The sequence below is a fragment of the Desmodus rotundus genome, chromosome 3 (assembly GCF_022682495.2).
Source record: "Desmodus rotundus isolate HL8 chromosome 3, HLdesRot8A.1, whole genome shotgun sequence".
Classification (NCBI taxonomy): domain Eukaryota; kingdom Metazoa; phylum Chordata; class Mammalia; order Chiroptera; family Phyllostomidae; genus Desmodus; species Desmodus rotundus.
Genome location: NC_071389.1, coordinates 188841342 through 188852555, shown reverse-complemented (window position 1 = coordinate 188852555; position 11214 = coordinate 188841342). Strand labels below are relative to the sequence as shown.

At 42.7% G+C, this 11214-nt stretch overlaps 1 protein-coding gene across 1 annotated transcript; it reads right to left on the bottom strand.

Moving 5' to 3' along the window:
* Positions 1-816: 816 nt before the first annotated feature.
* On the bottom strand, positions 817-8003 carry NOPCHAP1 (NOP protein chaperone 1). The gene is made up of 4 exons (XM_024579395.3): positions 7827-8003; positions 6345-6431; positions 2746-2882; positions 817-1055 (listed from the first exon to the last, which is right to left on the bottom strand). The coding sequence occupies exons 1-4, from the start codon at positions 7939-7941 to the stop codon at positions 837-839; spliced, it is 558 nt and encodes a 185-aa protein (XP_024435163.1). The 5' UTR covers positions 7942-8003; the 3' UTR covers positions 817-836.
* Positions 8004-11214: the final 3211 nt, after the last annotated feature.

Genomic DNA, 11214 nt, shown 5'->3' with positions numbered 1-11214 from the left:
AACAGTGATTAAAACCAAGAAGAACCAGTTTTCCAGCTCATACTGGAAAAGAATATATATTTTAAATGAAAGGACATGTGCCTGAGGGCAGCTACATCTAAGTAATTCTTTTTATGGTAAAAGATCTTAAAAATTTTGCTCTCACTAAACCCACTTTGATGCTAACCAACAATTCTGAAGTTATAACAAAAAAACCCCACATAGGTTGTTTTATCTGAGATGATAATTTAAAACAAAAATAAACAGGTGATTTGTATTTTTACTTTAAAATAAGTGTGAGTTCCAGCTGGTGTGGTTCAGTTGGTTTGAGCATTGTCCAGTAAACCGAAAGGTTGCGGGTTTGATTCCCGGTCAGGGCACATACATAGGTTGCAGGTTTGATTCCTACCTGGGGCACATACAAGAGGCAACCAATTGATGTTTCTCTCTCACAGGGATATTTCTTCCCCGCCCCACTCCCCTGCTCTTCCCTCCTCTCTAAAAAGCAAAGAAAAAATGTCCTTGGGTAAAGATTAAAAAATAAGTCAGTCTGATACATCTGAAGTCTATGCTGAAGAAACGAGATGCCAACAGATTCACTCATCACCAAAAATAAAGTTAAGCTTTCTAAACTAAATCTCTTCAGCATGAGATCAAAGACAGCCTGCTCTTAGAAGATCCCCAAATGCACCCATTCCAGCTCTTCATTAGTCAGCTTCAGTTTTTCCGAGAACCAGAGCACACCTAACATGACACAAGAGCACCATACACCCGAAATGCACAATAGCCAGCGAGGCACATTCTTCTTCTCAGAATTAGAAGGCACAGATCACCTGTTTCTGAGATCATTTATTTCGCTATTTCTTTCTTTTACTGGCAGGACTGTCCAAAACTTCTATCTTGCCTTTCCCATCTTCTGAGTGAGGAAGCTTAATGTTATCTATGGTGACTTCAGAGGAGGCGCTGTCATCTCCATCCTCGGACTCTGAACTGTCCTCTGAGCTGGCCTGTGAGTTCTCTCTTGAACTGTCCTCTTCTTCTGAACCAGACCGATTCATCTCAAACAAGGCCACGTCCTGCAAAACACACCATGTGGGAAATTTACTTCAGGGCGGTTCCCTAAAAGGTCGCAATAAAACACTGGGAACAACCAACATTTAGCACGATATTGAAGCACAAAGGACATGTTTTTAATACAATATGGCACTTTTATTCTTTTAGTTGCCAGAGTCCACCACAATAATTTACATTTACTCTAAGTCTAAAGAGAACCCCATCACCCAGCTGTGTGTGTGCCGAATACATCCTTCATTCAAATTAGCATGGGCCACGCTCCAAACTAGGCACTAGAGACTCAACAATAACAAAATCCTTGCCTTGGTGGAAGTCACGTTTTTAAGCAGGGGTTGGTGGCCTACTGGCCAAACCCTGCCTGCTTACCTGTCTTGGTTTAGATCATGAGCTAAGAACAGTTTTTACATTTTTAAGTGGCAGGAAAAAAAATCAAAAGAACAACATTTCATGAAGCATGAACATTATATGAGATTCAAATTTCAGTATCCGTGAGGAAAGTTAATACAACTTGTCTATTCATTAAGTATCACCTGCAGCTGCTTTCACACTACAAGGGCAGAGGTGGGCCGTCGGACAGGACGGTACGGCCCATGAGGCCGGCAGTATTCACTATCCGGCCCCTTACAGAAATGTCTGCTGGCCTCCGTTCCACTTGGGAAAGGAAGACATACTAAACAATTGCATATTCAGCATGGTGTAGGCTAGAGAAAAATAAAGAAACATAAAGCACAATGAGGTAATAATAAGGCCACTGGGGAAGGCCTCTTAGGTAGGTGACAATTGCTAAGAGACAAAGCGAGCCGAGTAGCAGAAAGCAGGCAGGAGCATTCTACAAAGAGGGAAAAGGCTGGAGTAAGGGGCTGAAACTGAGTGCAGACCATGAGAGGGAGGACTGGACGAGGTCAGCAAGAGCTGGAGGCAGGACCACACAGGCCCCGGAAGATTCTGACCTTTATTAGAAATGGGCTGGGAAGCCCCCTGGCTCCCAAACTGGGGGTCACACACAGTGTGAAGAACAGACTCCAGGGAAGAAAGGGAGAAGGCAAGGGGACCTGTTAGGAAATCACTGCAACAGTCCAAAGGGGAGACTGTAATTATTAGGACCAGGCTGGGAGGCGTGGAATTCAGGCAAAGTGGTTGGATTGGGGAGATATTCTGCAGGTGGAGCTGACCAGATTTGCTGGTGAATTAGATGTTATTTTTAACAATGGTGTCAGCTCTGTCCAGACACACTGTTATAAAGAGAATTCTAGTGCAGAAGTAAGACATAAGCCTAAGTTGAAACCCTTTCCACATGTGGCTTATGTTATGTATTTTGTTAAACATACCATTAATTTTTGCAGTCTCAATAAGTCAGACTATCTTACCTCTTTGGGCCTTAGGTGGGGAAAAAGCCAAAACCCAGTTAGGACACTTACTGAATTAACGCTTCAAGATAACAAATGTAACATTGACTTGGAAAAGCCCCCCTGTGACTCTGCGTTACTCAACCCCTAAACTTCATCCAGGGAAGCTTACTGACCTATAAGATCCTCAATCATAAAATGACCAAGTGCCTAAGCAGTACTGGAAACATGAGCTGACTTTCCAGGAAGAAAAATAACTGTGGAATTAAAGTGGAGAAGTTCTCTTTTTCGGTGATGAGGCACACTGGTAATTTTACTATATGAAATGAAAACGAAGCATAGTTACCATTTGTATAACTTTTCCAAGCGTCTCATCAATATTTTCAATATTGAAACGACCAGGTGGTGCAGCTGCCATTTCTTTTCTTAGCTTGTCATTCGCCTGAGCCATCTGTGGGAGAAAGGTCTGTACTTGGTCCAATACTAAGGAGAGAATACAGTTTATCCAGACTTATGTTAGTATTTGGCCCATGTTCAAATTTTATTTTTATTTTTTATTATATATATTTTTTAATTTTATTTATTGATTTGAGAGAGAGAAGGCGACATCGATGTGTTGTTGCACTTATTCATGCATTCACTGGTTGCTTCTTGCAAGTGCCCTGGCCCTGACCAGAGATCAAACTCGTACCCTTTTGGTGCGTGGGATGATGCTCCGACCAACAGAGCCACCCAGCCCAGGCCTAAGTTTCCTTTCATGTTGTCACTCTTAGTCACTCCCGTCCCCCACCCCAGGTGTGCCTACACGCTCCGCAACCTCGGCCACCACGAGTTGTTTCAGTGGCATACACAGTGACACTGTGATCTACTCAGACCACTAAGAGATCACCCTCAGACATGGTCTGAACTGTTGAGAAAGAAAGTCTTTCTGAGTGAGTGCGAGAGAGGCTGAATCTAAGGCTGGAGCTGCTGATAAACTGGCCAACTCGCCAGAGGTGGGGGAAGAGCCTGCTCTAGATTAAGCGGACGCCTAGGAGAAAAGAGCTAAGAGATGCAGAGCAGCAGACCGCTGATGACAACGAGCACCAGGGTGCTGATGTGCCTGAAACCACTGGGGTTTTTGCCCAATAAAATGACTCGTAACACCCTGGCTAGTGTGGCTTAGTGGATTGAGAGCAGGCCTGGGAATCAAAGGGTTGCCAGTTCGATTCCCAGCGGGTGCGTGAGAGGCAACCACACATTGATGTTTCTTTCCCTCTTTCTCGCTCCCTTCCCCTCTCTAAAAATATATAAAATCTTCTTTTAAAAAAATGACTCATAACTAACACATTTAATTTAACCACTTGAAACCTCAGTTTACTCATCTGTAAAACAAGGGTCAGATCTGCCAGGCATGGTGCTATGAACAGGGGAGTCAACAAATACTGGATAATAGTTCCTTTCTCTTTCAAAAGAGGTTTGGCACGTAACCAGCTCTCAAAACATGAAGTCGCTGGTACAGCTACACAACAGGTGACTAAAATGTCCAGAGTATGAAAGAAAATAAAATAGCGTTAAAGGCCAAGAAATGGCCTTTAACTGTAAAATGGGGCTGCTGGAAGAATTAAATGAGGTCACATACATACCAAGCACCACAGCACGTCTGGCACATACTAAGTAGGGAATAAACGTGATCTCTCATGCCCCTTCAGGTCACAGACAGAGTAATAAAAATACAGATATTATGTGTCTGCAGATTCCCGTCTATTACCTCAGATCAAGTATGAGGCCACATTTTGTTTTGCTTTGGTTTTTAACTAATGGATCAAGTGGACCAAAACAAGGACCTATATGTGTGGTATGAACCAAAATTCTGAGAAGCCAAATATATATTCCTATGGTACTCTAGTCCAATACACGCTGAACTGAACCCTTGAAGCTAACCCAGTTGTAGTTCTTCTAAACAGAATAAAACAAAATCTAGCATACAACACATAAAATCCAAAATATACAACATGCAATAAAAAAATTACCAAGCATGCAAACAAGCAGGAACATACCTATAAAGAGTAGAAAAAAAAAATCAATGGAAAGAGATCCAGAAATGACACATGACAGATTAAGCAATAAGAACGTTAAAACAGCTATTATAAACACTCCACATAGTCGAGCAAGCACAGAAAAGCAGGAACACAATATGGAAAGACACAGATAAAAGACTCAAACTGCACTTCTAGAGATATGAACTGCAGTATCTGACAAACACACCGGCTGGGATTCGACAGCGGATTAGACAACAGAGCGGAAAAGATTGGTGACCTTGAGGACACGCCAACAGAAACTGCCCAAAATGAAACGCACAAAAATGAGACTAAAAACCAAACCAAGTAGCAGTGAAATGTAGGACACCTTCAAAAAGCAAAATGATGTATAACTGGAGTCCCTGCAGAAAAGTGAGAGGGAAGATGGGACAACAAAATATCTGAAGAGAAACAATAACCGAAAATTTCCCAAATTTGATGAAAACTACAAATCCACAGATCCAAGAAGTTCGTCAAACCCCGACCTCAAGAATCACAAAGAAAGCTACAAGACACACCACAATAAAATTGTGAAAACCAGTGATAGAGAAGAAATCTTAAAAACAGCCAGAGGGAAAAGAAAATATTTTATACACGACAAAAATAATAGCAGCCCTCTCAACAGAAACTATACAAGTCAGAAGACAGCCGAGCAACATCTTTAAAATACTGAAAAATTTTAAAAAATGAAGACCTATCAACCTAGAATCCTACATACACTGAAAACATCTTTCCGAACCGAAGACAAAATAAGTACTTTCTGATGTACGAAAGAGGTGAATTTATCACCAGCAGGCGTGCACTGTAAGACACGTTGTTTACCAGTAAGATAAAGAACTTGGTTGTTAAAATGAGCTAACGTTTGAACAGACATTTCACCAAAAACATGTAAGTGGTGAAAAAGCACATGAAAGGTTCTTCAACATCACTAGTCATTAGGGAGAAACAAACTGAAATCACAATGTGATGCCATTGCGTACACACCGGAATCGCTACAGAGAGACCACACCGTGCGTCAGCTGAGGACGTGGGACAATGGGGACAACTAAACTCTCGCACGGGGCTGGCTGGAATGCAAAACGGTACACCCAACTCTGGAAAATAGTTTGGCAACTTCCTCTTTATAAAAAAACACTTTCCAAAATGACCTCACAATTCTACCCCTAGGTATGTAACCCCCCTGCACTCGCCACCAGCAAAACCAAAACCTGTGTGCACACAAAAGCTTGCATGAGTGGAGAGCCGGCATGCAGTCATTTCAGCTGCTGTAGATATAGTATATACTATGGTGAAGTTCCCCTTGCAGAATACTCATGATTTCTTAGTTTATAGACATGGTAACCTCATGTGTTGCTTACAATGTAATTGTGTCCAATTTAACGGAATGTGGTGGTGTTTTCTCCACATTCTGAGTGATGGTGGTTCTGTACTTTAGCTGTGATTTTGTTGAAGTTGTGCAAAGAGGTGAGCCATGTCTGCCTGCACTGCCATCTGGACCAGAGGTTTGGTGGTGTTTTCTCAAACAAGTGTATTAAATTTGGGCTCAGTAACCCCTAAAAAACTTTCCTATAATTTGGGGCAGTATCCTCTAAAACAATTTCCCACAGAGATTAACAATAACTAATTTTGATTTCCAAAAATTCATCCCACAAGGAGTTTTTCTGGAACAGTCAGTCTTGGAGCAGGAGAATATATAAGGAATCCCACCCTGGGGCACAGACTTCACAATGTAAATCCCAAGTAAGACTCTCTCCGCCAGGCTGCGTGGTTTAACATTGGCCATGAAGGCAGAGACGGCCCCATCAAACAACTTCTTAATTAGGCACAATTTAACATTTAGAGAGGGTTCTTGAGAGAGAGGAAGAGAGGGGGGAAGGGTACTTACGGGGACTCCTCTCTATCCGAACTGTTTGAAGAGTGGAATTCTTTCTGGAATTAGGCTTGGAGTTGATGAGCAATCTGTCCCATATACCTAAACACACACACACACACACACACAACACTTAATTTACCAATATGCTTTTAAAAAGAGGAGTACCCCAGGTTCATTACAACATTTTAGTTCTTTATGTACATCTATCTCCCCTTTCTTAAGCCTGCCTCGTACATCTCTGTGTCACTGATGCTGACTGAGTAAGTGCACATCAAACCGCACCTTTCTGGGATCAGAAATCCATCCATGACAACAGCAGGTGCAATGACAGAATGCAGGAAGTGGTACAGGGTACAACAATGGTTAAGTAAAATGGCCAAGTGAAGCCACAATCGGTTACTAGCTATGTTATACTGGGCAAATTACCCAACCTCTTCGAGTATTCATTTCTTCAACTGTAAAACACGCCTGCCTGGTTAGTTCCCCTTCATTTAAAATTCCCAACCTAAACCAAACACCCTTTGGAGAAATTTTGTGCCCCCACTCCATCTATTTAGTCTCGTCCTTCACCACTCCCTGAATCAGTCCAACTCAAGGCTTTACACCCCGTTTCTAATACCTGCAAAATCTCTTCACTCTGATAACAAACTCCTGTTCACCCAAAAAGCAGAGCTCCACAATCACTGGTGGCCATCTACTTTAGGCCTAGCACTGGATTAACGTAAAGAGCTTGGACTCTAGAGGCAGACTGACTGGACTCGAATCCCAGTTTTCTTCCTTCCCACCCACATGATCTCCGGCAAATTACTTCTCTGCATGTTACACCGTAACTCCGTTTCCTCGTCTATAAAATGAAGATAACAGAACCTTCTGCACAGGGTTGTTGTGAAGATTAAATTCTCCCACAAATATTCCTAAGTACTACTACTTCCTTTTTCCAAATACGAAAACTGGGGCGTTGAAAACGTAAGAAACTTCCCTAAAGTCCCACAGCTAATCACTCGTAGCGATGGGATTCAAACTCATGATTTTTATTTCTCTATGATGGTGTCTGAAATCCCGCGTGGACTCCCTGAACCCACGTCTCTCTCAAGAGGACGGCCCTAAGGGCTGATTCTTTGAGTATGGACGGGTGGAGGTGGCGATGGCAGGGTAATGCCTAACAGTTATCTACTAAGGGAGCAGCCAACTGTTCGGACCCAGACGCCGACCCCTAAGGCCCTCCCCTTAGGGGAGGAGTCTTGCTGCTGCGCTTGGTAGCGTGGACGCTCAATACCACGCGGAATGTGAAAACCTAGCCCGGCCCTGCCGCCCGTCGCAGGCCCTCCAACCGCTATCTACGCGGCGGCGGGTACGCCAGAGCCCTGCGGTCACCCCGGGAGCTCCACTCGGGGATGCCGGGCCTGGGCAGAAGACCTGCGGTCCGCCCGGCTGCTCCAGCAGTGTGCCCACGCCGCACGTGCGCACCCCAGGCCGCTGCCACCCGCCCGTCACCTCCATGGCCGCCGTTCCCCGCCGTCAGCAGCTCCTTGGACACCGAGACCCCAGAGCCATCCTTGGGGGGCGAGGAAGAGCTCGGGCTGCATTGGGTTTCGCCATGGACCTCCATGCCTCTTGCTACGCTTCAGAGTCGGTCGCCCAGGCCCGGATGCAGGAAAGAGACGGGGCAGGGGCGGGGCCAGGGCCTCGATTGGAGGAGCCTGGGCGGTGGGCGGGGAAAGGGGCGGAGCGAGAGCCGTTGCAGGGAGGGCGACACCTGGCTAATCCTCCAGTCCATTGCTAGTGTGGGAAAAGGCAGGTTGCAAGCCTTGAGGCCCTGTGATTGGAAGGCTTGTTGATTTTCCTTTCTTTCTTTTTTTTTTTTTTAAGCTAAATAAATTCGGGTGTGAAGAGCGCACCACGAGACTGCCCTCTCCTTCGTTCTTAAAAAGTTATTTGTAATTGTGGTAAAAAAACAAATTTCACAATCTTAACCATTAAGTGTGCATTCAGAAACGTTAGCTATCAATAAATTCAAAGTGCTATGTAACAGATCTTTACAATTTTCATCTTGAAAAACTGAGAGGGGAGCGGGATATAAGGGGGACAGATGGTAATGGAAAAATACAATAAAAACAAATTAAAAAAATAAAGAGACAAAGAAAGAAAGAGAAAAAGTGAAACTCTGTATTATTGAGAGATGCCCTCACGCCCCTTGCCTTCAGCCCTGGCAACGGCCGTTAAATTTCTACTTCTATGAGTTTAACTACTTCAGTTACTTCATATAAGTAGAATCGCTTTTTGTCACTGACGTATTTCACTTAGTGTAATGCCCTCAAAATTTACCCATATTATAGCATGTGACAAGATCCCCTTCATTTTAAGGCTGAAGAATATTCCATTCTATGTACATACCATATCTTCTTTATCCATTCATCCCTTGATGGACATTCGGGTTCCTTCCTCTTCCCGGCTTTGTAGATAATGCTGCAGTAACAGGAGTGTGCATACGTATCTTCGAGGTCCTGTTTTCAGTTCTTTTGGGTTTATACCCACAGTGTGAATAGACATATTCACTGAATATATAATAATATATAATATATATATAGTAGTTCTGTTATATATGTAGTAATTATGTATCTAGTATATATAGTCATTCTATTTTTAATTTGCTAGGACCCCCTGTCCTGGCTTCCATCGCAGTCGCTTCACCTTGTATTCCCACAGCAGTGCATAAGGTTTTCAGTTTCTCCACAGCCCACCAACACTTGTTGTTGTCTGTTATTTCCTTTCGTGTGTTTATTGGTCATCTGATACCTACTTTGGAGAAATGTGTATTTGAATTTGTTGCCCATTTTTTAATCAAGTTGTTTTGTTGGTGTTGAGTTGTAGGAGTTAGTAATTTATATATTCTGTATATTAACTCCTTATCAGATATACAAGGGGGGACCCACCAGAAAAATTGAATTTATTTATTAAAAAATTGTGTATTTATTCTTACATGTTTAAACTTCAGTCGCCTTCAAAGTATCCTCCGTTTGATGCAATATACCTATGGAGACGTTTTTTCCGTCGCTCAAAACAGTTTTTGAACTTGTCAATTTTGATGCCTTTTTAGTGCTTCTTCTGTTTTTTTGGTTCACCCTTTCCACGTCCACAAAATGTTTCCCTTTGAGGACTTTTTTTCATCCAGGGAGACCAAAAAGTCACTTGGGGCAAGATCAGGTGAGTAGGGAGGGTGGGGCACAGGGGTCAGGCCATTTTTGGTCAAAAACTGCTGAACACTCAGCGCTGTGTGGGCAGGTGCACTTGTAAATCATCCTTCATGAAATGGGTAAACTGTTGAAAGAGTCTTCCAAAAAAATTCACTATAGCTGAATGCAGCCTCTCACAACAACGCCAGCTGTACACTGATACGGATGGGTTCCTAGAATACTCACCTAGTGGGGGAAGCCTGTACTACAAGGGGCCTGCCCTCCAGAAGATAATTCCAGTTTTTGTTGGGTCCCCCCTTGTGTGATGAGCAAACATTGTTTCCCATTCCATAGGTTGCCTTTTTACTCTGTTGATTGTTTCTGTTCTTCCTCCTTTCAAAAGTATGTCTCTACCACCCACAGTATTCTCAGATTCTTCTGGTGTGGGATTCAAAGCAGAAGCAGAAATCTTGGTCCAACATTTTTCTCCTTGTTTCTGACAGAATGGGTGGTCCAAAGTCAGCCAGACCTGGATTAAATCCAGTCCAGATCACTCACTTAGTAGCTGTGACTTTGGGCAAATCACTCTCAGAGCCTCTTTTTCTCCTCTGTAAAATCAGAATAATCATACTTCACGGGGTTGTCCTGAGGGTTTAAAGGCTGTCCTGAGGAAATGATTAAAATGTATATGAGGAAAATGGTAACCGCATGATTATTGTCATAATAACAATTTGACATTATTCCAATTATTACCAAGTTATAGAACTTAGAGTACAAAGAATTATGGGAGAAATGACCATAGGCACTGAGGAGGAAAACACTGATTAAAACATTTTAAAAGCTACTTTCACTCTTTCTAGTTAAAACCTACTACATCTGGGGATCCTCCAGGGAGGGGACAAGCCTTTTTTTTTTTTTATTAAGATTTTATCTATTTATTTTTAGACAGAGGGGAAGGGAGGGAGAAAGAGAAGAAACATCAATGTGTGGTTGCCTCTCACATGCCCCCTACTGGGGACCTGGCCCGCAACCCAGGAACATGCCCTGACTGGGAATCACACCAGTGACCCTTTGGTTCACAGGCCTGTACTCAATCCACTGAGCCGCATCAGCCAGGACTTTTTTTTTCCTTTGTATTGTCAGTAGCTCACTTGGAGTTGGGCACATAGTTAATGATTAATTCATGCTTAACTAATGAATGAACAGAGACAAGCTGAGCAAATGAATGATTGTTAATTGTTTCAATAATCAATTGGTCGCTTCAGTAAACCTGGATTCTAGCCCCTGGAGATGTCCTCAATGTTTTTGTGTGTGAGTTGTTGACTGACTGAGATCAGAAGCATCCCCCAAGTACAAAACTAATGGAGTGTTTCTGGTTTATAACAATAATTTGGAAATGAAGACATTCATATCTGGCCCAAATAGAGTAAAAGATGTGCTGGCAAAATTTAGTCTCCCTCCTAGCAAATGATGTCGTTAACCAGAAAAAAAGCTCCATAAAATATGAGGATAAATGTAAAACATAGTTTTTCTCACTTTTAACATCTTCAAAGATAATTGTTTACACTGTATTATGGGGTTTATAACAAGTGTACAAGTAAAAAATGATAAGAATAGCACAGAAGATGGAGGTGGTAAATGAAAATATCTATTGTCAGGATCTTATATTTTACATGAAGTGTTTTCAGTGGGGTTTGAGAGTACACGGA